This window comes from Antennarius striatus, chromosome 19 (genome assembly GCF_040054535.1).
Source record: "Antennarius striatus isolate MH-2024 chromosome 19, ASM4005453v1, whole genome shotgun sequence".
NCBI lineage: Eukaryota > Metazoa > Chordata > Actinopteri > Lophiiformes > Antennariidae > Antennarius > Antennarius striatus.
The window spans coordinates 18,616,233-18,643,205 of NC_090794.1; the positions used below are offsets into that span (position 1 = coordinate 18,616,233).

The following is a 26,973-nucleotide window of genomic DNA, read 5'->3' on the forward strand; positions in this document are numbered from 1 at the left end:
TTTAAAGGGGTCTGAATACTTTCCGTACCCACTGTTATATAATGGAGGCACGGTGGTGCAGTGGGTAGTGCTGTCGCCTCACAACACGGCGGTTCCAGGTTCGAGTCCCGCTCTGTGTAGAGTTTGAATGTTCTCCTTGTTTCTGCGTGGGTTCTCTCCGGGTTCTCCGGCTTCCTCCCCCCTCCAAAAAGCATGCGCTTCAGGTTAATTGGCCATGCAGTCCCAAATTGCCCGTAGGAGTGTGTGCGTGTGTGTCTGTCTTTGTGTGTGGCTTTGCAGTGCACTGGCGTCGTGCTCAGAGTGTCCCCCGCCTCACACCCTATGCCAGCTGGGATAGGCTCCAGCTACAGCGGAAGAAAATGGATGGATACATAATATATACTTTATATATACTGTATATATATTAGTGCTGTCAGGCGATTAAAACAAATAATTACAGGATTTGTAATTAATCTAATTAATCACATTTTAATCTCATACCTGCTAAAGGCCCCAAATAAAGAATTTGAATTCTAGGACATTACAAAATTATAGTGCATGACTAATCAATAGAATACACCAAGAAGAAAAGATCTGAAATCCACATTTTTGTTGGTTAAGTGTGCTTTATAAATGAAATTCAAAAGAAAAAAGGCCAAACACATCAGCAAATAGGCACATAAGCAGACTCTCAATCAGAATGAATATAAAGCTGACTCAATACAGCAATTCACCATGAATAGTAGAACATGTCTCTGAATAAGGAAACTAAATAGTAAGATGTCAACATGCTTTTCCTTTGAAGGGTAAGATAACGTTCAACTCTGTGTCCTTCACATGTTTTACATTTAAATGATACGTTAGTCTGGAGCTGCTTTGGTGATGTGAAGATTCTCTTTAACCAAAGGTACAAATAATAATAAAAATAATAATAATAATACTGGATTAGATTTCTATAACGCTTTTCTGGACACTCAAAGACTCTTTCCATCGGATCCATTATTCATCCACTCCTCCTTCATACCTGGTGGTGGTAACTTCGTGTGTAGCCAAATCTGCCCCGGGGCAGACTGACTGAGGGTCTACGGGGCAGAATCACTGCGTTTTTGCTGATAGTCCGTCTTTGTTCTCTTTAGAAATAAACTTTCCTCCCAAAGGTCCAGTGGTCTTGCCTCGCTCTCCTGTGTTGCGTCCATCTCTGTTGTCAGTCACCCTGCTTCTGACTAGTGGGGCAGGTAGGAAGTGATGTCACTGCAGCCTACGGGTCCCTCAATGGGACAAATTTAAAATGCTTGGGCATTGACTTGCCAACCATTACTAATTGCGTAAATTTTTATAGCGCGTCAATTTGCACCGTAATTAATCTAATTAATGCGTTATAGTGACAGCCCTAATATATATATAATATACACACACACACAAAGTTGAGTGGAAGATTGGCGGTCAGCTCCTTCATGGTGCGCCCAAATGAGCAGCTTGTAGGGGGGGCAGCGCCTTGCTCAAGGGTGCCTCAGCAGTGCTCTGGAGGTGAGCCGACACCTCCCACTGTCAGCCCACATTATGAAGTGGCTGTGCGGGAGCGGGAATCAAACCGTTAATCCTGCAATTATTGGACGATTCGCTCTACCAGCTGAGCCACTTCTGTCCCACACAGTAACTTTCAGTTTTGATTTAACTGCCCCCCCCCCTTAATAGTCACTGTGGATTAATATTCTGTGATATTACCTGGACAGGAAGCTGAATGTCTGACGCTCATCAGTGACAGAGCCATATAGAAATTAGGCAGGAACTGGAATTGGAATTGTGTCCAACCAGTGGTGCTCTGGTGAATAAACCCCAACAGGTGTCTTTAGCCATCAGCTGCCACGGCTGTCTCAGTCATTTATGAAGCTGCGTTGTGATTTATATTAGCGTAGCTGATATGTAAGATCAACAATGGTAGTTATCTAAACATGTTAGATAACTACAATTCTTCTTAGATAATTTTATAATTCATAATTTCAACTATAAATCAAAATTTGCGACACAAAACCACTGAATCGATAGCATTTAGCCATCAGTATAGTTCTGTCAGGAGTTGTTGACATCATTTTACTTGCAAAATGATTGTGTTTCTTTATGCTAGTGTTTCAGAGAACCATTGAATGTACTGCATGTCTGCAGAAAGGTCAATATACTTCATAAAAAGTTTTTATCTTAAAAGATACTGCTGAAGTGAAATAATTTACTGTGAGGATCAGAATTACTAAAATCCTTTACAGTTACGAACCCAAACAAGAGTCTGACCAGGGTAACATTCAAATAGTCACGACATTTTACTCCAGATTGAATTTACCATCTATCGTTACTCCCACAATGTAATCAGTACACTCTATGAACTTTAAACCTACGTCTTTTTCACAGGCCAGTTCTTATGAACAGCAGTGGCAAGAAGTACATTCATCAGATATATGATGACAAAGTGCAGGTTGAACAGGTCAGTAATATCCTGTGTGCAGTATATAAATGTGGGAAATGTGTAGTGAACATTATGCAACCATTAACTAATCAAATTTCAAGAGATTTTATTGAATATGACACATTATGTGGAGGTAGTTATGATTTTCATTTTTATATCCCCTTTAGTCACCTGGCAACACTTTTAATGGTGTGAAAGGTTCAGAAAGATCAGATGAAGTTATCATCTGTGATCTGACTGACAGCGGTGCTGAAGTGACTGCGGAGGTCATCGAGGGGTTACCCAAACCCTGCGAGCACGGGTAAGACTGTTTCAGACTCGCCACCTGTACATGGTTTTTTTTTTTTGTTTTACAGTTCTGCATTTGGTGTTATCAGTAAATTGCCCAAACAAGCACAGATCTTAGATCTGTTCTTGCAAAGATCTGGGAAAATGATAAGGTCTTGATGATACGTTATTTTCTATTATTATTATTACTGTTATTTTTTGAATGAGTAAATTTATTAAATATTTATTTTTCATAATTAACATAGACCTACTGAATTGACAGATATTTTCGCATATATATATTAGTTGTTTTTCCCTGAAAGAAGTCTTTATTTCTTGCATTTTATCTGCTGTTTTTTTCAGGATAATGCTCGTGTAAAAAGGTAAAATGTAAATGTGTGGAATAAAAACAGTTTGATAAATGTTACTGGTCGTTTCAGCCTGGGGCCATTGAGAAGGAATGATCACCTTAGTACAGGCAAAAGCTGAGGACAAAAATCTGAAACTGCTTTTCCTGGAATAGATGCATTTTGTTGACAGGAGTAATGTGGGTATCTGAGCTGTCATGCTTATTTATGATGGTGGTCATGATGAGTTGGATTCTGTTCAATTCCGTTCAGTTAAATTTGGTTTATACAAATTAAAGTTATAATAATATGGATGCATGTAATAATGCATGACCAGCAAGAGTAGAAGTAGGATGCATGGACGTTTTGCGTTGTTTGAGACAGGTTGTGCTTTTTGCATTGATAAGTACGTGAAAGAAGGCACTTCTTGAAGTTAGCTTCATATGGGAGTTAACTCTTTCCTTCCTAATCCTGCCTATAGGGGTGATGTTACTTGTTAAAACTATGTAACTAATTTTATGAAATAAATGCATTTGCAAAATAATTTTTGCACTGAGCCTCGCATATGTATGCATTGCTGCCTGTTAGAGGTCAAAAGCTTTTCTATAGGGGTTTTACATGTTATGTGATTTGTACAGATAAACACTCCATCCACCAGGGATTCAGATGGCCCACCTGTCAAATTTTAGAACTCCGTGTGCCCCACCAGTCAAAAAGTTTGCCCAAGTAATAGGACTTCAAAAGATACTAAATACTAGTCATATAAAATGGGTTTTGTAGACTATTAAATGTTTAATTTGAACCATGTAATAGAACAAGGCCAAGAGTGGGGTTTTTCAGGGAAATTCTTGTACTATGAAGAATTCTAGACTTGATGTGAATAATCAGACCTTTTTAATACATACCAGTATGGAGAGTCAGCACTTTCAAAGTGTGACCCTGACACACACACATGGCCTGTAGGCCTGCAGATATATAGTGAGAGGTAGAGCGGCGGGCAGCTCCTTCGTGGTGCACCCCCATGAGCAACTTTTCAAGGGCACTTTGGCAGTGCTCAGGAGTCTCCCCACTGCCAGTTCACGCTCCGCAATGTTTGGTTCACATGGGCTTTAAAACGGCCATCCTCTGATCCTGAGCCCAAGACCCAGTGGACTGAGCTACTGCTGCCCTTATTCATTTGGTCTTTCACACCACTTCAAGCCCATCCCAACAACATATTTACATTTTACACCACCCAGATGTTCCACTACCCGGCCTGTTGTAGGGGGTTATCAACCTTTAAAAGGGCCATTTCTCAGGAGGTGGGAGAGTCAGTGACCTACCCCTGACTGTATGAATAATCTTGCAGCTCAGGCTGTTGTAAATACCTTGTTAATTCCCACAAGCAGACCGTCTCCTATAACTCTTCAATGACTGGGTTTATTTAGAGTCTGACATAAACCAACTGAATCAGGTAATGAGGGAAACTGTGCACCATACTGACGTTGTTTTGACATCAGTATGACAGTCAATTATGATTCAACTGTTTTGAGGACAACAGTTGACAAAACTCAGATACAATGCAGACCAGAAGTTGGTACACTACCAGGTTGTCCCCATAAAGTCTGTCAGTTATCTACAAAACCCACAATGTTTGCTGGACACCATCTTGACAGCCTGCAGCTAAACAGATTTGTTGGGTGACCAAAGGAAACTACGGATTCCGACATTGTGTATATGTGCATGCTGACTCAACATTATTTTAGTGATGTTTGATTAGTGCAACTGGGTTACAGGCACAAAGTATTAAATACTAAAACATAGTATTTGACATATGATTCGAAATGTCTTCCATTAGTGATGTAGAAATCGTTGAAGTGGAGCTGGACAGGTGCACGGCGCTCCCCACTGAGACTGAGACGAGCCCCACCTGCAGAACTGACATCACAGACACACAAGCTGATGATGGAAACCAGAGGAGCACGACTTTGGACAGTGGTGGAACAATAAGCAGTGCTCTGCAGCTTAATAAGCCTTCAGGCCTGAGTCTGGAGGACCCTGTCAAGATGATGGACTCCATACTAAATGAACATGGGGCAATATCACAGAATATTAACCTCCTGGGCAAGTAAGTGAAATTGTAATTATTTGTATTGAAAAGAAACATTTTAAGTACCGAATTCATTTTTGATAGTGATTTCTACTATGACATTTTTTAAAGGATTGTTAGTCTAAATTATTAAAGTCATTGTTACAGATTCTGATGTTTGTCTTTTTAAACAATGAGTTACACCCAACGTATTCTTGTGGGTGATTCTTTGTTTCCAAAAAAGTTTTTACAATATATGAAATGTAAATTTAAGACAGTAGGCAATTAATTACGTATCATCGAAACCTCATATATAATTGAAAGTTGAGTAAGGTGTCAGAAACATTTTGCTGGAGAAGTTGGGACAGGGTCATGTTTACCAGTGTATTAATCACCTCTTAATAATACTCTGTTGCTGTATTTGGACCTGAATTACTGTAATTTTGAAAGTGGATTTTCAGATTTAAAATCTTAAGCAAATCCATTTTTCTAATACAGGGCCACATCACAATAGTTATATGAAGGTACTTTTGAAAAAGGGCAAGTCAACATTTGACACACTATGTAGCATCCCAAATTTTTTGGAAATTGTCTTTATATCCAGAATTATTTCATACCATAAAGACATTTTACATTTGAAAATTACCATTAAATTCACCAAGAAGAGAACCAAGTTGAATAAGATGTGGTATATGTAAAAAAAAAAGTCTATTGGCACGGAAAAATACAGACATCAGCATTTACATTTACTTAGCCGATACCAGTAGGAATGTTGTCACACGTCGAAGTCTCTAGACGGTAGCACCAGTATTGCTCTGACATTGTGACTATCTAAATGATATTGCCAATCAGTGTTTTCATAACCAAAGTCACATGTAGGTTTGAACATCTAATTAAATCAACAGGATGAGTTTTTTAATTTTTTTAAACTCAGTCTTCTGTATCTGTATTTTTTTTCAGGGTGGAGCTGATGGATTATCTTGATAGTATTGACTGCAGTCTAGAGGACTTCCAGGCCATGGTTTCTGGAAAGCAGTTTGGCATTGATTTTGACACCCTAGAGGTAAAATGATACTCATGGGAAAAAAAATCTCTGATCAATACCTCCCCAAATGTACAGTATGTTTAATCAGTAACAGTCAGACCCTTTGCCACCAGTAGAAAGTCTTTAATAACTGCTACACACTCCGTAACTTCATCAGTTGTGTCGATCTTTCAAGTGCATTAGATACACTTCATACTGGATGGTGAACGATGCTTTGCTGTCAATAGCTCTTGATTATTTTGATGGTGTTATTCTACCAAGAGAGCCACTGTTTCTTCCTGTATAGATTCAGCTGTATGACTAGTAGCTCTCATTAGCCTGTCTTTGGTTTATCTGCTGGCCTCTGAGATCATAATTTTCTGAACTACCACCAGATAACAAAGATGATCATACTACCCTCACTCCTTAGGTGATGGTTCAGATCCAGACCTATCTGAGTCTCCATGTGTTCCTTTCAAAAACTGCTGTTAGTGTGTGAGCCACACATAAGACCCACTATATACCTCAGTCAAATGGCAGTTGTAGTAGGATTATACTGTATACTGTACGAATTATAGATTTTCATGTTTAATTTTTTTGGGAAATTTACATTAATTCCTCATTCAATCAACATCAATATTTGTTTGCTGCCCCCTTTTGAAGCCAACTGACACCTAAATGTGGTTCTAGTCATCACATTTTACCCCTTGTAAGTCAGAGAGATCCTTCAGTCTTTCCAGTTTTTCAATAAAATATTTGTTTTTGCCTGATTTAATCTGTCACTGATGTTAATGTCATGGTACAATGATCTATATTGACAAAAGAAAAAAATTACTCTAAAAAAACCTTTGTCCATCTTCTTGATCGAAAGAGTAGTGTTTAAACTGCAGGGATGTTATCACTGAGTCTGATTATTCTCTCAATAAACTAGAAAGGTTGTTCTTCTATGCACTGCCCAGTCAAGAAATTCCATGGAAAACCAAATGGGGTGGGTACACAAACTCACAATTTGACGGGGACTGTGGAGTCTGGAGGATTCTGGGCCACAGTTGGCCTCCTTCCAGACTTTTAATGCACCACACTCCACACGGGGGAGCGCTTAAACACGGGGTAGAGGGAATGAGTCCTCGTCGGGGAAGCATAGTAACAGGGAGGGTAGTGGTGGCTCAACGTGGGATGGCACTTCTGGTGGGGCTCGGCCCTTTAGGGCCCGAGGACTACCTCTGGGGACTAGTTGATTGGTCTGGGCTCACGGCCCGGTTAAAGCGGGCTTATTGGGGTCCTGGGCTTGGTTGCTGGTGTTTGGTTGTTGACGGTTATTGGCGGCTGCTGGTTAGGGGTCGCTGACTGTCGGTTTTGGCCGTTGACTTACCGTATGGTGGTGGTGACCCGGGGGTGGCGCTGCGCAGCTGCTGTGGGATGGAGGCGGGGTATAGGTCCTGTGGCTTGGCTGGGGGGTTGGCCTGCAGGGGGCTGGCTCGGGGGGCGGTGTTGCGTGATGCCTTCGGGTGATGCCTTCTCGATGCTCCTGGCTGCTCAGGGTTGGGGGTGCTCTGCTGGTCTGGCCCTGCTGGTCCTGGTAGCCACTCTGGGCGTTGGTTTCCATCACACATGCATGTTTGTTCTGGGATAAGCAGCTCCTGTCGAGTCCAGTTGTGGAGAACCGTTGGGTCCCGTCAGAACGTGATGAGTCTCTCTTCAGAAACCACATATACTGATGCCCGCCGTCTTCTGTTTTTCTCTGGTGGTCTGTTCTATTCTGTCAGGACCTCCATTAATCTGGTGTTTTATACCATTGGGTATTAAGGTGTTGGTTGTGACAGATAATGAAACGGCTCAAATTTCTTCCATCCTAACAGCACTGCCTGTCTGTCTGTCAATCAATCAGCTTTTATTTGTAAGGCGCTTAATCATGTCAACAGTCGTTTCAAAGTGGTTTAACAGACAGAAAAACCCAACTGAACCCTCCAGAGCATAAGCGACAGTGGCGGAGAAAAACTCCGTCATTGAGGAAGAAACTCTGGGCAGGACCCAGACTCTTTTGGGCGCAGGGCTCGAAATTCCAACCATTTTGGTTGCATATGCGCCCGAATTTTTATTAGTGCGACTATTAAATATATTTGGGAGCACTGGTGCGACTAGGGGACAAAAATCTGGTGCGCCTTTTTTTTCCTCTTCTCTCTCGCTCTTTCTCTCTCTCTCCATAGAGCAGGGGTCACCAAATGATGGACCTCTACCCCTGGTGTAGAGGGTCCTCCTGAGGAGAACTTTGTTGCTGGGCCTTCAGTGAAAAACATCTTTATAACAGTGTTGTTGTTTTCATCGTCTTTCACATTCCCACAGTCGAGTGTGTGATTAAATCCTCGTCTGTAACTCTATTGTGGTTCAGACTGTTGACTGTACACACAACACACAGGAGCAAATACACACCATGGGAACACTGAGACCTGTAAAATATGTTAGAAACAACATACTAACAATAAGCATATGTAATTCTATGTTGTCTGTATTTTCAATCGTGTTGTTAGTTCAATCAGATGTACCTGTTGGTTCATCTGTGAATAATAAAACAATCATCTCTTTCAATTTTGGGCTTTTCCCTTCAGGGGTCTCCACAGCCAATCAGTGTCCTCCATCTAACCCTGTCTTCTGCATCCTCTTCTCTCACACCAACTACCTTCATGTCCTCTTTCACTACATCCATAAACCTCCTCTTTGGTCTTCCTCTAGGCCTCCTGCCTGGCAGTTCAAAACTCAGCATCCTTCTACCAATATATTCACTATCTCTCCTCTGGACATGTCCAATCCATCTCAGTCTGGCCTCTCTCACATGTTTGATTTGGCAAAAGTTTTACGTCGGATGCCCTTCCCGACACAACCTTTTGTATTTACCCGGGCTTGGAACCGACACAACTGGCTTGTGCCCTCTTGCGGCTGCATTAAAATCTACAGTATATGATAATGATCTGATGTAATGTTTTGGTGGAGAGAGGTTTTCTTAAGACAGGATGAAGTACATACGTACAAAATATTTGTCAATTCCAATCGTGCATAGATTGAGAAGTCCAACAGTATCATTCATGATGCAAACAGACAAAATGATTTAACCAACACTTATCTAAAAATAAAGAGATTTCTGGTACAATCAGCGTGGAGCCCCCTAACTGCTCCTCTCATGCCGCCTTATATACATGGGGGATGGGGGGGTAGTTCTCGTTTGTGTTGAAAGTTCTCTGGCAAAGGCAATTGTCACAGTAACTAAAAGGTGATCTTACACAATGCATTATGTAAGAGGAATCATATTACATTACATGTTATTTAAACAATATTATTTGAAGGTCCCATATTCATTCAGCTGCCAGATGTCCAACTACACTGTATTTGAAATGTCTTGTCCCAAACTGATCTATGGTCCTCAATATCTTTGATTGAATACTGATAAAATCGCTTCGGCCCCGAAATGCTCTGTGTTAATGGGCGTGGCCCTGAGCTATCTCTCTCTCAACACCCCCCTCATTCCAAGCGGGATGTATGCCGTCTCTCCATATGAGACCCCAAAAAGTTTGGGTTTCCCCAAAAAGTCCGCCAGTTGTCTACGAACTGCATGTTGTTAGCAGGACACCACCAGGACAGCCAGCGGTTGAGTGGAGACATGCGTCTAAACATGTCATCACTGTTCAGATTGGGAAGGGGACCAGAGACCACTACAGCGTCCGACATTGATTTAGCGTAGTTACACACTGACTCAATGTTGGTTTTGGTGACCTCTGATTTGCGTAACCGGGTGTCATAACCGCCGACATAAATTACTATCTTATATATTTACAATCTTATGTAAAATCTTGGTATTTATGCTTATTTCTAGCCATCACTTTTAAGTATGATTCGATGTCACCCGATCTGGCTCCCAAAATGCACTTGACTATGGTCGTTAGTTTTATTAGCTTAACATTCCGCACCACAGAGCTACCAATCACCAGAGTTTTTTCCTCAGGGGGGGTGTCGCTGAGCGGAGAAAAGCTGTTCGATACACAAAGTGGTTGCGGTGGTTGGTGGTGAACCCGAGGCTTTCGCTTCCTGCTATGCTTCCTTCAAACAGTCACCCACTGCTCCTGCTCGGGGGCTGCTGGAGGACGGCTAACCTGAGCTGGGGAGTGGCTAACGTGAGCTGGTGGGTCTGCTCCAGCTAAAGCTACATGGCTAGGTGGCACAGCCAGAGCCTACAATTGACTAAGCCTTGCTTCCATCAGAGAAAAAGCACTACACTTGGTGCAGATGTCCTTGGAAGCGGGAGAAAAACTATACATCAGACTGACTGAGCAGCAGAGAGAGGGAGGGGGAGGGGGGAGTGGAAGGGAGGAAACACAGTCATGATTAGCTGCTAACCTAGCTCAAAACTATGGCAGATTACCCCAATAATTGCTCATAAGAGGTTAGCCAGAATACGTGATACCTTTCGCTATCAAGTTGTAACTGGAAATAACTATTAGCTTCATCTACAGTCTAAAAAGTAAAAAGACACGAGATATTTACAGTGATTAAACGACAACACAGAACCAAGACACCGCAGCCAAACAAACACAACAGGAAATGACAAAAATGCTTCCTGTCCTCTGTGTTTTCTCTCCCTGTCTCCTTTTGGTTTCCTCCTTAACTCACAGAAGTCCAGCAATTCCATGTCTGGTTCATAACAGGAAACTTTAAAGATTTACAAATTAGTCCCAAGAGAGGGCCGGTGATGTTTATTTGGCTTCGGACAGATCAAGCAGAGGCCGGATTTAAGAGCTCTAGAAATAAATGCAGTGATGAGAGCTAAGAAAGAATATTGTAGGAAGCTACAAGCAGAAAATGAGAACTACATCAAATAACTGGGGTTACAGGGAACAATGTTATGAAAAATAGGCCAAACCGTCCAAACAGAGGCACTATATATAATAACATCCTGGTGCAAAGCGGTGATGTAAATGTCAGTGTTCGTCTGTCCGTCTGTCTGTCCGTTAGTCCACCAAATATCTTCACAACCGTTCAGATAGAAAGATGAAACAAAAAGCACATTACTCAGGCAGCAAAGGGGATGTACATGAGATGATGACCTTGACTGGTCAAGGTCAAATTCTAACTTTTGTACACTCAGGAACCGGATAAGATAGAAAGACCAGGGAGAAGGGCAGTGTGAGTAAGACCACAGAGGTAGGTCAAAGATAGGTCAGAAAGTCAGCCATTAGCATTAGCTTTAGGTTTGATCTTCGACCTGTGCAAGTAAGTCAGGGTAAAATTTGGAATTCAGGGGTGTCGGGGGATGGTGCAGTCTGTGACTGCATTGGTTCTTGTTTATTTTGCATTCGTCCTGCCCTACCTGAACTACTGCGCTGAGGTGTGTGGAAACACATATAAAAGTGGTTTACAGCCTCGATTCTTATTCCAGAAGAAGATGTGAGATGTGATTCTTCACAATGCACATTGTAGAGCACACACATCCGTCTTCATCATCAACCGCTTATCCGGGGCCGGGTCACGGGGGCAACAGTCTCAGCAGGGATGCCCATACTTCCCTCTACCCAGATACCTCCTCCAGCTCCTCCAGGGGCAGCCCGAGGCGTTCCCAGGCCAGCCAAGAAACATAGTCCCCCCAGCGTGTCCTAGGTCTTCCTTGAGGTCTCCTTCCGGTAGGACATGTCCTGAACACCTCCCCAGGGAGGCGTCCGGAACAGATGCCCGAGCCACCTCAGCTGGCTCCGCTCGAGGTCGAGGAATAGCGGCTCTACTCCGAGCTCCTCCCTATTGACTGAGCTCCTCACCCTATCTCTAAGGGTGTGCCCCCCCACTCTAAGGAGGAAACTCATTTCAGCCGCTTGTATCCGGGATCTTGTCCTTTCGGTCATGACCCAAAGCTCATGACCAGAAATCATCCAAATTACTTTAGTTACATGGCCTAATAAGCTTTATTACTGTTCAACTCATGCACAAGGCAGACAACAAATGTTTACCACAAAATTTACTACAGTATTTCCAGAATACTGAGTGCAACTATCATTTGAGAGGAAACAGCATTTTTGCAGAAGAAAGCAAGAACTACATTAAGAACGGTCTCTGTCTTTTACTGGTGTCACACTATGGAACAATTTGGACAAGGGAGTTAGGAGATGAGGAACCCTCTCTGCCTTTAAAAAAAGAGTAAAAAGAATTGACATTGCAAGGTTACAGAAGGGATGGAAATGTTGATTAACTCTTAATATGGTTATTGGTTAATATGATTATAACATTGTGGTACAAAAACTGAGAACACTGGTTCGGTCAGCTTCTTATTTTGACCATCTACAACATTAAAAAACTTCCTGGCCTTTGAAGGATATCAATGTGACCATGCTCTGGGTCACATCGGAGCTACAAAAGGTCACTAAACAGTTAAGTTCACTTGAGGAACTGATGAAAACATGTACAGACACAAGTCTGTTGGGACTGAATGGACTTTTTAAACAACCTCTGGTATGGCCAGTTCACCTAAAATGCATGTTTTTGGAAATGGGAAAAAGCTGGAGAGAACCCAAGCAGACAGGAAGAGAACATAAAGCTCCATACAGCAAGGGATCAAACCCAGACCTTCTTGTGCTGAGGCGACTGTGCTACATAGCCTTGGTTCAGACCACTCACACTGCTGCAACTTGAATAATACAGTATGTCTCTGGATCTTTATTGTTAACTGTGCCTTAAATGTGTTTTGGCAGACACAGATTTAAAGTATTTCCAATCTGTTTTTCAACCTACATCTGTTTTTAGTTTTATATCTGGTTCATACCAGCAGTTATTTTTATTTTGTTTGAAGCTAGTTTTCTGTAGTCATCATGTTTTTCTCCATACGCTATTTTAGGGGACTGTATCCTCGAAGGAAAACGTGACATACATAAATAGTGGGAGTTCAGAAGAAGACAATTCAGGTGAGTAGATGACACACCCACACCAGGCTACCCACAGTTTACAACTTGTAGCGAGGGACACTATGTTGTTAAAGCCATTTTAGAAATGTAGACAGTTTTTAAATGTTAGCTGTGTTTATTCAAGTCCAAAACACTTTTTTTTTGGTGTTGAAATTATGAGTATACTCAGTAAGTTGTTTATCCACATACAGTAAATGTACACGCACCGGCCACTTTATTGGGTACACCTTGCTAGTACCTGGATGGAAAATCTTTGCCTTCAGAACTGCTCTAATCTTTCATGGTGTAGATTCAACAAAGTACTGGAAACATTCCTTAGTTTGGTCCATATTGATATCATGCAGTTGTTTGGAGATTTTGGATTGAGATCTGGTGACTGGAGGCCATTTGCATACAGTGAACTTGTCAAGTTCTAGAAACCAGTGTGAGATGATACAGTGCCTTGCGAAAGTATTGCCCCCCCCCCCCAAGAAGTTATTGACATTTTACCACATTTCAGGCTTCAAACTTAAAGATAACAAACTGAAAATATGTTTCAAGAATCAACAACATGTGAGACACAATCGTGAAGTGGAACCAGATTTATTCAACATTTATATTGTGTTTACAGATAAAAAACTGAAAAGTAGGATGTGTTAAAGTGTTGGCCCCCCGTTCTCAGCTCAGCTAACCGACTCCAGAAGTTCCCTGATGACTTCTGATGATCCAGTGTTGACCTACATGACTAACAATGACAGAGTGACCTGTGTGTCATCTGGTCTCACATTCACACGTCCTACTTTTAGGTTTATTTCTAAACACAATATACATTTTTTTGTTGAATAAATTTGGTTCCACTTCAGGATTGTGTCTCACATTTTGTTGATTCTTGAAAAATATTTTCAAGTTTGTTATTTTTAAGTTTGAAGCCTGAAATGTGGCAAAATGTCAAAAAGTTCTGGGGGGGGGGGGGTACTTTCACAAGGCACTGCAGGAGCTTTATGACACGGTGTTATCCTGCTGGAAGTGGCCATCAGTAGATGCTACACTGTGGTCATAAACAGAAGGCTGAGGCGTTGCATGGATGCTCAGTAGATACTAAGAGGCCTAAAGTGGGCCAAGAAAATATCCCCCACACCATCACACCACCAGCCTGAACCGTTGATACCAGGCAGGATGGATCCATGCTTTCATGTTGTTGACGCCAAATTCTGACCCCACCATCTGAATGTCACAGTAGAAATCGAGACTCATCAGACCAGGCATTGTGTTTCCAGTCTGCTATTGTCCAATCAGCTTTCTGATCTTAGCTGACAGGAGTGTCACCCGGTGGTCTTCTGCTGCTGTAGCCCAACTGCCTTAAGGTTCCACGTGTTGTGTGTTCAGAAATGTTCTTCTACATGCCTCAGTTGTGACGAGGGGTCATTTGTTACTGTTGTCTTTCTCAGCTCGGACCAGTCTGGCCAGTCTCCTCTGACCTCTGGCATCAACAAGGCATTTCTGCCCACAGAACTGCCCCTCACTGGATATTTTCTCTTTTTCAGACCTTCTCTGTAAACCCTAGAGATGGTTGTGTGTGAAAATCCCAGCAGATTAGCAGTTTCTGTAATACTCAGACCAGCCCTTCTGGCACAAATCACCATGCCACATTCAAAGTCACTAAACTGGTCTTACACCAGGAGCTGGTGGGACTAACCCACTGTGGCTCAGTGTGAAAGGATTGAGTAAACCACAAAAATCCACATTCTGTGTCCAAGACAGTGGTGCAGCGCGCAGACAACTGACGCTCGTTGCGGGGGGCGTCGGGGGGGACACCTCCCCTGGGGGAGTCTGGGGGGGCCCCCAGGAAATGTTTTAGAAAACGGGGTTGTTTTCCTGCTCTCTGAGGACAAAATCTTGTGTTCAGTTTCCCTCCAAAAACCCCCTAAAGCCAGCAGCTGGAGCTGAACTCTCTTTATTTCTGTCCTACTTGATGCAGGAATGAATGTGAGATTCAACCATTGAAAACTTCATTCACTCTGAAGATACAGTCAGACTAAATATTACTCAGTGTTTACTGGTAGTTTACTGAGACTAGAAGACATTTAACTCTGACCACCACCAACACCATTGGTATGACAGAGTTTAGTTTAGTTTGTTTTTTTTAATTCAATAACATGATTTTTCATTTCAATTTAAAAAGACATATAAAACATCAAGCGAGGTGAAAACACATTTACATCATCGCTGGTTATTCCTGCTGGTCAGAGGGAACAAAAGTCTAAGACTACTAACAAGTATTGATAATATCTTTCATTGACCTTCTGATCGGTCTGTCTCCACCCCCCCCCCCTCAGCATTCACCATTTGTTTATTAATGAGGACTTTAACACAAACTCTACTAGAAAACACTCTATTCTCATTTTCTTTTGATCGATGGTCCTCTCCTTGTCTTACACCAATTTACGCGTTCAGCTTGTAAAAAAACAATCTTTTTGTTTTTCATTGGACGAGAGGTCATGACCCGAGTGCATATTTAATGATCGGGAGCGTTCAGGTCACTTCGGCTAAATAGCGGCGCTAGCGCCGCTCGCTAGTGGAAATAGTGAAAGCCGATAGCGAGCGACAAAGTTTTAGCCTTTTTTCCGTAAAAATAAGAACGCCACTGTGGCTACACAGTCTAAAAACCTTGAAGCCAATCTGGAATTGACTTCGCCTATGGCGCCGTGGCGAATGGCTAGCCTAAATCACCTGTCCTCCCCATTCTGATGTTTGACCTGCAGCAGATCGTCTCAACCATGTCTACAGCCTAAATGCACTGAGTTGCTGCCATGTGATTGGTGGATTACAAATTTGAGTTAATGTGCAGTTGGACAGGTGTGCCTAGTAAAGTGGCCAGTGACTACATGTTTTATTGCTTAAAGGTCCCATATTATGCTTTTTTAATTCGTGCATTCAGCTGCCAGATGTCCACCTACACTGTGAAATGTCTTGTCCCTCGCTGATCCGTGGTCCTCAATGTCTTGATTGAATATTGATTAAATCACTTCTGTTCTGAAACACTTGGTGTTGCCTCTGGAACTTTTTTATTTTTCAGTAACTTCATTACTACATGTTTCGCTCTTATCTCATGTTTTTCTGTTTTGTTTTTTTCATGATATAACTGTTAACTTTTCTGCGCTAAGCGTGGAGCTGCTTTCTCAGTCAAGTAACTCGTGGGTCATTGTGTGAACATCGATGGCTGATCAAACTGAGACCGGCTGGTAAACATCACGGAGGGTTTGTGCAGAAGAACACAGCGTTTGCAAATGAAAATGACACCAGTGGAGACACGATGATTACAGACAGGATGTCATTAAAACTGTGTTTGCAACAATCATGACAGACAATGAGAGATCACTGGCTAACAACACCGGGGAGCTAAGCTAATGCAGTCTGAGACATGGGATGTTACCAGAGAGGTGAGACCACATGTGGAGGTTTATCCTGGTATTTGTGACGTACATTGAACTGTTGGCTGTGGAGTCCCTGCTGTATCTCCGTCCACTAAGACTACGTCACTGTGTGGACGAGGAGACCAACGTATCGATATAGCCCTTTATTCATACTGATGAGATAAACACACACAGCATGTTTTTATCTCATGAAAGTTAAAAAAAGTTTCTTCCAATCAATCACTGAGGAGAGAGCAGCCGTTGGTGCCCACCGCATCTAAACCAGCTCCGTGTTGGGGTTATCTCAGTCTATCCTTAGCACGTCTTTCTTTCATCTTCTTCCGCTTAGTCCGCTGTAGCGGGTCGCAGGGAGCTGGAGTCTATCCAAGATGGCGTGAGGCAGGGGACACTCTGGGCGTGACGCCAGGGCGTCGCGGAGCCACACAAAGATACAAACACGGACACACACACTCACACCTATGGTAAATTTGAGAAGAAGTGCATGTTTCTGGAGGTGGGAGGAAGCAGGAGAACCCGGAGAGAACCCCCCCAGACACGGGGAGAACATGCAAACTCCACAAAGAGCGGGACTCGAACCCGGAACCACCTTGCTGTGCGGCGACAGCGCCACCCACTGGACCGCTGCTGCCCGGTTGTGACTTTCTTTCACAACAAATAGGGTGAAACTTTTTCACAATCACTTTCAAAATGATGGCTTCACATCCCTGAAATGTAATTGACATGTTGTTATTCTGTGAAGCTGTAATCTAAGTTATCCTAAATTTCTTTGAGCAGTCTATTTTAAATTTTGAAAATGACAAAGTCCTGTTTCACAAAATTGAAAAAAGCTGCACAGTTATCCATTGAGATAGTACTTATTGTACTGTTCATGCAACAAAGGGAATTCTTCAAAAACAACCAGTATTCACAAATTTTGGATACTGATCCTATTATGAAAAAAACATTTTTTAAGGTCTCTGCATATACATAGTGGTCCTCCCTAACCCTACCAACTCCTCTTCTTTGGGCTTCTCCCTTCAGGGGTCTCCACAGCCAATCAGTGTCCTCCATCTGACCCTGTCTTCTGCATCCTCTTCCCTCACACCAACTACCTTCATGTCCTCTCTCACTACCTAACCCTACCAACTCCTAAAATCTGGAGAACAAACGCTTCCTGTATCAATATAAAATGAAAAATTCTGTCAACTGAGAATTGTCAAATTGCTCCCAGCCTGACATGACAACGGGACTGGCTGACATCCTGAGCCCGTCTGCCAGAACACCCCCCTTTTCCTCTGATAACTGTGTGCTCAGCCCAAGGTGAAGTTTGTGTTCAGGCTAAGGTAGCAGTGTGTGGTAACGACCTGGATCAGAGCTACACACTGAAAGTTCCTCACAAGCTGTTGAACTCAGCTAGCATCTGGCTAACTAGTTAGCTCTGCTTTGGTCGGTGTATGTGTAGCCTGCCTTAACTATGTGTGTGTGTGTGTGTCCGCGCATGGTGTGTCATAAAAAAACACACAGCACGTTTTTATCTTATTTACGGATTCTTGTATGAATTAAGTGCTATATTGATGAATAAAGTGCTGCTTTGAAGAATGGCAGATTATGGAGAATTTATTAGTTTTTTTTAATGAATTGTGAATAAAACACGTTTCGTTTTACCTCTCCGGTACCATCCCTGTCAGCACTGTTAGCCTGTTAGCAATCAAACACGGGTAACCGGGATCGTATCCATGTTTCACCGAAGTGCATCGGACTGCGTTAGCTTAGCTCCCCGGTCTTGTTAGTCACCAATCTCTCATTCTACGTGACAATTGTCGGGAAACCATTTTAATTATCTCCTGTCCACAAGAGGGAAGCCCATTCAAAGGAGGCATCTCTAGTAAAAGTATATCTGAACCATCAAATATATTTAGGACCATGGATCAGTTTGGGGCAAGACATTTCAAATACAGTGTAGTTGGACATCTGGCAGCTAAAAGAAATGAATTTAAAAAGAACCAAAGTCCTACATTTATACATAGAAGACAAAATACAGCTTAAGTCACATCTAGACTTTGGTTGTGCAGATACAGTGTGGAAAAAAAGTATTCAGTCAGCCACCAAATGTGCAAGTTCTCCCACTTAAAAAGAGGAGAGAGGCCTGTAATTGTCATCATAGGTTTACCTCAACTATGAGAATGAGAAAAAGACCATAATATCACAATGTTTTATTTTTAAAGAATTTGCAAATCATGGTGGAAAATAAGTATTTGGTAAATAAAAAGTTCATCTCAATACTTTATTTACCCTTTGTTGGTAATGACAGGTCAAAGGTTTTCTGTAAGTCTTCACCAGGTCTTCACACACTGCTGCTGGTGTTTTGGTCCATTCCTCCATCAGACCTCCTCTAGAGCAGTGATGTTTGGGGGCTGTCGTTGGGCAACACGGACTTTCAACTCCCTCCAAAGGTTTTATGTGGAGTTGAGATCTGGAGACGGGCTAGGCCTCTCCAGGACCTTGAAATGCTTCTTATGAAGCCAATCCTTTGTTGGCTTCCAGTGTGTTTGGATCATGGTCATGCTGAAGAAGAAGATCAACCTTTATTAATCCCCTTAACGGGGAAATTACTTTTTTCACTCTGTGTCTTTGTGTTACATACAGGATATATTTGTGCAGGCCCCTAAAACACACAACACACAAGGGGCTTGTGAGCATGCAGTTAGTGAACACAGCACAACAGTACATGGGGGGGCAGAGTGAAGGGCAGCCAATTCTGGTAGCGCCCCAATTGAGCAACTTGTAAGGGGCCTTGCTCAAGGGCGCCTCGGCAGTGGCCGGGAGGTGAGCCGACACCTCCCACTGTCAGCTCACACTCCGATGTCGGGTGTCTGGTTGGAAGACTTTCGCTCTACCGCTGGGCCACTGCCGCCCCAAAGACGGGCTGAAAGACCCATCCACGTTTCACCTTCAACGCCCTCAATGATGGAAGGTTTTCACTCAAGATCTCACCATACACGGCCCCATTCATTCTTTCCTTCACACGGATCAGTCGTCCTGGTCCCTTTGCAGAAAAACAGCCCCAGAGCATGTTGTTCCACCCCCATGCTGCACACTATGGTGTTCTTTGGATGCAGTTCTGTATTCTTTCAAACATGAGAAGTTGTTTCTACCAAAGAGTTCTCTTCTGGTTTCATCTGACCATAGGACCTTCTCCCAGTCCTCTTCTGGATCATCCCAGTGCTCTCTAGCAAGCAGACGGGCCTGGACGTGTTCTGCCTTAAGCAGGGGGACACGTCTGGCCCTGCAGGATGAGTCCCTGGGGCTTAGTGTGGTCCTGATAGGAGCCTTGGTACTTTGGTCCCAGCTCTCTGCAGGTCATCCCACCAGCCCCCCCCCCCCCCCCCCCGCGTGGTTCTGGGATGTTTGCTCACCGTTCTTGGGATCATTTTGACCCCACAGGGTGAGATCTGGCGTGGAGCCCACGATGGAGGGAGATTATCAGTGGTCTTGTATGTCTTCCATTTTCTAATAATTGCCCCCACAGTTGGTTTCTTCACACCAAGCTGCTTGCCTAGTGCAGATTCAGTCTTCCCAGCCTGGTGCAGGTCTACAACTTTGATTCTGGTGTCCTTTGACAGCTCTCTGGTCTTGGCCGTAGTGGAGATGGAGTGTGACTGTTTGAGGTTGTGGACAGGTGTATTTTATTGTGCTAATGAGTTCAAACAGGTGCCATTAAAACAGGTAATGAGTGGAGGACAGAGGAGCCTCTGAAAGAAGAAGTTACAGCTCTGTGAAGCCACAAATCTTGTTTGTAGGTGACCAAATACTTATTTTCCACAATAATTTGCAAATAAATTCTTTAAAAATCAAGCATTGTGATTTTCTGGATTTTTTTTCTCATTCTGTCTCATAGTTGAAGTGTACCTGTGATGAGAAATACAGGCCTCTCTCCTCTTTTTAACTGGGAGAACTTCCACAATTGGTGGCTGACTAAATACTTTTTCCCCACTATATTATGCCTTCATAAAGTGTTTCTTGACATGATTTCATCAAATGTCATTATCGTTTCTGCTTTTGACCGTTTTTGTTTATTCACCATAATGTCTACATGAGATAAAAGTGACCAAGTGTTGATTGTCTAGAATCCACTTTTATTCTCAGGTGAGATGAAGATTACTAACGTCCCTTTGGAATTTTAGGTTTTTTTTTTTTAAAAATGGCTCAAGGACTGTTAAACAGATCCTTGAATTTTTGAATTTTTTTGCAGCTTTTTCAGACATCCAACTTTCATTTTGGATGTTTACATCATCTTTGCACACAGAAACAAAATAATTTCACAAAAGCCAAAAACTACCAGGGTGAATGTTATTAACTCCCTTCAAGAATTGTCCCATCCATTGAGCCAAAGTATGAACTATTGTTGTGCTTTGACTCTGTAAGGCTCTCAGCTTCTTAACAACCAACCAATCAATCAATCAATCAAAGGCTTTGAGCTGTTGCTCTAGAAAATATCATGCTGGAAACTTAGGAATTCAGTTTAGGCTTGAGAAAAAGAATTGTTAGTGCTCACTAAGTAGGAGAAGGCTACCTGGGGGTCACCAGCCACCCCTTACACATCACATTCTCACAGCAGAGGAGCCGCCACAGGGGCAGACTGCTGTCACTGAGGTCCTCCTTTGTGCCCTGTGCCATCAGAGGGTAAAACCAAACTCCGAAGGAGGGGGTGGGGCAGTGACCAGTGGATGAACGGGGGTTGAGAAGGGCAATGGCTCTCTGTGGCGGTCGTAGGTATACGTGTCCAGTGATGTTCAGAACGTGCCTTCAGTGTCTGAACATTCTTTGTTTCTGCTGTTCTCTCTGGTTCTCCTCCTCCTGAGATGACAATGTCCGCTTAATTTTTTCTAAGTACATTTTTGTTGTTGTTGTTTTTTTGTTATTGAGGAAACTTTTTGTATTTATGTATTTATTAAAGTGTAATATTCAAATGTAAGTGAGATGATATACGGAATTTCTATCTAATCTGTTTAATAACTTAGTCAAGTCAGGAATTGTAATGTGAAACAAGAGTCACTGGAGCCCTGAACAGAAGTGGACTGTAACGATGAAGGCCAGTAGAAACTCAGTTCTACAGAAGAGAAACCTGGAGGACTGGTCTCTGGTCAGATGAGACCAAACTAGAGCTCTTTGGTTTTAGAGACGTTGCTTATGTTTAGAGAAAGAAAGGAGAGGCGTCCCAACAGTTAAACACCGTGGGGGGGGGGGGGTCATGCTGTGGGGATGATTTTTTGCATCTGGAACTGGGAAGGTGGAAGGAATCATGGAGAAAGAAGGACACGTGAACATTTGTGAAGAAGTCTTCAAGCATTTAGCAGCAAAACTGAGATTGGTCGTCACTTTTTCCTCAAACATAACAATTGGTCAAAACATACTTTGCGCCTGGTGAAGAGCTACCTCTAGAAAACCAAAGTGAGGTACACTGAAAATCAGGGTCCATCCTACCAGACCATAAATCTGGAGCTTTAAAGATTTGCCAAAGAAGATGCTTCAGATGCACCAGAGCCGTGTTACAAACTACAACAAATGACTGCTGTGTTATTCAGCAACAGGGATACACATGTGACTATTAGCATCACAGGAGCTAAATGTGTTTTCTGGTTTTTTGTCAAATATTTTTCTGTGTGCAAACAAAAATAATGCAAAGATACAAAATAAAACTGGGATGTTTGGAAAATCTGTAAAAAATGGATCCGTTTAACAGCAATTCAGAATTTTTTGACGACTCAACAAAACAAAATTTCATAGGGAGCTAATTACTTTGACCTCAACTGTTACTCTCTATACCCTCTAATACAGTACTAGAAAGTGATAGTTGGAATAGTATTTTCTTTGCAGTGGTCATTGGTCAGTGTCCACAGACGTGTGGGTGGCAGTCATGTTGGACGCTGCTTTTACCAGTTAATATTTCTCATTGGCAAAAGAATTTAGTAAGGGGTATTTGTTAACTGGAAGAAAGTCCTGGTTTTTTTAATGCTAACCCTGCGTCATGTGTGCAGCTAAGCAGCTGGTCCAGTACACATCGTGTCCCCTGCTGTCCTTCCTCGATGGCTGCACCCCCACTCCAGAGGTGGATCTGGGCACCGGCTTCATTACAGGCTCCTCAAACATTTACCTCCAGCCTTCCTGCAGCTCTGGGAATTCTGAAGAGTTTGAGTCACCCTCTGACCTACTGGAGACCAGTCTGGAGTCCAGTATACCCACTCGCACCTCCCTGATCCACCTGGAACCTTTGACAGAATCGGAGGCGAGCGAAGGGACACTGTTCTACTTGTGTGAACTCAGTCCGACTGGACCGGAGGCTGACTGCACTCAGCTGGACAGTGTGGGCGGGAAATGAAGTAACAGATAACACACACACACACACACACACACACACTGATTGATCCCCACACCCTCCACACTATGGGCCCATGAACTGACACCAACTAAGAACCCCATTTAACAAGTTTGTCCCACACACTCACATCTGATAAGAGCTTTGATGTTTTATTGCTAAGTGGATGAACCCCAAAACAAAAATACTCAAATATTCTCATTTCATTCGACCCCAAGTGCTTTTAAAGGTCATGACCCTTAATGCATCAAAACCTTGACACTTGTGACTGAGACCAAAAGCTCTTAAGACTTGTGTAATGATTCAAATGACATAAAAACACTCTTTTGAATCTCATGTAGTCGCCCCCTGCTGGCATGTAGAGAGAAAGCAGGCGGTCGTCTGGACGCATTCGCTTTACTATGCTGTTAGTACCGGTAATTAAAAATTAATGTAGCCACATTTTACTTATTAACAAAGTTAAAGTTTACAAAAGAAACGCTTAACCAAATAGAAACTAGAGGAGCAAGGTAGCGCACCCCCCTCTGACAAGGACGGTTAACACTCTCAACCACTGTGTGCATGTATTTCCAAAAATGTTAAAATCTCATCAATATGTTTGTGGTGGGATGTAGTTGACACACATTGTTTCTGAGACCATGCCTGTATTGTTATTTTGGTACCATTATCATTATTATTTGGTTCTACTGAGAAATGATATAGTTGCAGCTGTTGATGTTTGACATCTGAATTACTATAAAACCCATCACCGTGGCTCCAGAACACCATACTGTACCGTACCAGAAGTACAGCTGCTCCCTCTTTACCCACTGTCTACATTCAAGGGAAGAGGAGCCAATCCTTCTCTGAACTGTAGTTGAAATGACGTCCCTCCATCCTTTCATTTTGATTTGCTCCAGAATGTTCTGGTATCTATTTTGGTACAGGCTACTCTGTTTTACTGTTTTTCTGAAAATCACCTGTTGATGAACAAATAAGACTGAAAACATTGTTGGAGGAGTAACAAGAGAAAGACGTATGTCAAAGGTGACAGCATTTGGCTTTGCTTATTGATCTACCTAATCAGTAGTTTTATTTTTTATCAAGGCTTAAAGCATCTCTCCAACATGGTTTATGGCTACAGTATTTTCTGTACTATAAGGCGCACTGGATTATAAGGCGCACCTTTAATGAATTGTTTATTTTATAATTTATTTCACATATAAGGCACACCGGATTATAAGGCGCATATAATATATCATATATTATAATATTAAAATAGATTTTAAAAAACTAGTGGCTGTAGTTGCGCCATCCGTCCACTAGGTAGAGCATTCATGACCGTGAGTACCTTCAGTCAGCTGTGAACGTCCCTATTGTTATGTCAATGAGCCATTCTGAGCCTCATCAAGGAAACCTGATCACTTGATCACTTTGCCATCTTAGAAAGAAGTCAACACGTATATTAAAAACCTGACATTAAAACTGGTTAAATTCATTACGAGTGCAGTCAGTGCCAACAGAGCAGATTATTTCCTGATCTGAAGTTCGAAGCAGATATTTAAGCTCCGACGTTCGTCTTCGTTTATTAATTAAATATTGTTTCGATCGATCGGTAGTCCAGTCGGAGGTGAGGTGCAGCTATTTGCTGCTGTGTGTCCTAAACAATTTTTAACTAGTTTTTAATGTCAGGCTGATAATTTACTGTCAAACGTGACGCTGTTTGACTCCTAGAACTGACTTTAACGTCGGTGTCTCACCGCCGTGAATCTCACCGCACGTCGCTGCAGACAGAATACACAAGCCTGAATGCCCCCCCCGCCCCCCCAGAGCTATCAACTACATTTGTAAATCAATGCAGCACACCAGACACCTTTGTCTAGCAGTGACTGCTCTTGGAATTTCAGAAAAGGCTGTAAGTTCATCTCTGAGGGTCTTTATTCTCCTTTAGTCCAGTTTCTCCGTGTGTTTCCACAGACTAACAGAATGGACCGTCACTAGATTCCAGATGACAGCACAATGGGGTTTTTAGACCAGTTCAGTTTAAAGTGGGTTATTTCTGACGCCAAATAGTTAGAAATACTGAGATCAGTCAGTCAGTCAGACTTTATTCATAGAATTGTTGAAAGTTCCTTATGTTTCTCTACGTTTATCGTAGCCGGTCACCGGTGTTCTTCTCTGATGTCAAACAGCAGGAGTGAGAGTCGGCACTTTAGTGACGCCACTTGACTACTGTTGTTAGGGGGCGCAGTACGGCCTGAATACTGGCTGAGGGCGCCCCCTGGTGACATAGTGCAGCATGACTGTCGGCTTTTTTTCAGTGATCTTGTTTTGAACCACTACTAGTATTAATATTAATCCATATACAAGGCGCATCGGGTTATAAGGCGCACTACGGGATTATGACAAAATTCTAGGCTTTTAGGTGCGCCTTACAGTGCGGAAAATAGTGTAGATGGAGAACTGTCACCCCTACTCACTCATTTACACATACTGTAATTGCTCTGCATTATTGAAACTCTGTAGAAAAGGTTTGGCTTTAAAAGATTTGACTGTATTTCATGAACTTCATGCTTGATCAGGTTTTGTACTTCTGACAAATAACATTCCTGGGTAAATGTGTTTCCCCTGGGTTTATTGGTTCGGATAAATATCTTCAAAAATCAACTGAGTGTGACCTTACCTCGAAAGACTCTTTGATGGTTAATATGTCTCCTGTGCTCTTTGGTGGGTACCAGTCATCAGTGCTCAGTGAGCCATCAAGGCTGGCTACTCTCTCCTCAGTAGCCAAGGAACAATTAGCAGAGAATGTTAGTTGAACTATGTTACTCTTGAAACCTCATGTGGGGGTTTCTGAGGTTGTCAGAAATGAACAGGGCTCTATGCAGCAGATGCCCTACAATTAAGTGTTTATGGCAGAAGTAAAAAACAAATTCTGTCAATGTCACGTTTTTGATAAAATGAGTTGATACAATAAAAACTGATATTTTCTGCTGCTTCAATTGTGAATTTCCCTTTTTTAGATTGTAGCTACAGTGGTATTGATAGTTGGTAGAACAGTGTTTCCCAATGCTTTTGAGCACCGTTTTTCATTGAAAATATTACAAGGCACACTACTAACCAAACATGTCACCAAATGACATTTTTGTAGCCTAATACAGGTATAGTTTTTATGTTAATGACAATATAGTCTCTCAATTTAAACTGTCGGTGTGAAACTTGGGACTGTGTAGAATCTATAATATAGCAATCAGGCTTCAAAAGCTCACATCATGGAAAATGGGAGCAATGTTAAAGTAGCTTTGTCTGCCAGAATGGGGAACCCCTTGGAAGCAGTTAACCAAAAACGACCCAAAGGCAGATCGGCCAAGCTTAGCTTTAAACCAGTTTTGTTTCTTTTCTGTTAGTTCCCCCTGCAGGTCAAGTCCTTTACAACAACTGATGTGTAACTCCAGAGATCCCTAACCCCGTCACAACCTTCAGTGGGACTGAACAGAAATACAACGTCATCTCAAGCATTTTCACAGGTTGACCTATTATTTCACACAATGCAGCAGGGGCTTGGGAGTATGCCCATCCAGTCTTCATGTGTTTTGTGGACTTTGAGAAGGCATATGATCGTGTCCCCAGGGATATACTGTGGGAGGTACTGTGGGAGTATGGGGTGGGGGGGGCCTCTCCTCAGGACCATCCAATCCCTGTACGCCCAAAGTGAGAGCTGCGTTCGGGTTCTCGGCAGTAAGTCGAACTTGTTCCGAGTAGCTGTTGGCCTTCCCCAAGGCTGCGCTTTATCACCAATTCTGTTTGTGATTTTCGTGGACAGGATATGGAGGCGTAGTCGTGGTGAGGAGGGGTTACAGTTTGGTGGCCTGAGGATTGCATCGCTGCTTTTTGCAGATGATTTGTCTTCGTGTGGAAAGGAGTCAGTTGAGGTGGTTTGGGCATCTGGTGCGGATGCCTCCAGGACGCCTCCCTAGGGAGGTGTTCCTGGCACGTCCAGCTGGGAGGAGACCTCGGGGCAGACCCAGGACCAGGGGGAGGGATTATATCTCAACACTGGCCAGGGAACGCCTTGGGACCCCCCAGTCAGAGCTGGTGGATGTGGGGGGAAAGGGAAGTTTGGGGCTCCCTGTTGAAGCTGCTGCCCC

The 26,973-nt window shown here is 42.7% G+C and overlaps 1 protein-coding gene across 2 annotated transcripts in view; it reads left to right on the plus strand.

Moving 5' to 3' along the window:
* hsf2 (heat shock transcription factor 2) overlaps positions 1-25,815 on the plus strand; it is a 39,428-nt gene extending 13,613 nt beyond the window's left edge. The window contains exons 7-12 of one of the 2 annotated variants that reach the window (XM_068343320.1): positions 2,383-2,455; positions 2,605-2,738; positions 4,889-5,158; positions 6,080-6,182; positions 13,012-13,078; positions 22,509-25,815. In XM_068343320.1, the coding sequence (XP_068199421.1) occupies positions 2,383-2,455; positions 2,605-2,738; positions 4,889-5,158; positions 6,080-6,182; positions 13,012-13,078; positions 22,509-22,849 (988 nt within the window). In that variant the 3' untranslated portion in view covers positions 22,850-25,815. Of the gene's footprint in view, positions 1-2,382; positions 2,456-2,604; positions 2,739-4,888; positions 5,159-6,079; positions 6,183-13,011; positions 13,079-14,505; positions 15,202-22,508 lie in introns of those variants that run through there. The other variant, XM_068343321.1, reaches the window with a different exon arrangement.
* Positions 25,816-26,973: the final 1,158 nt, after the last annotated feature.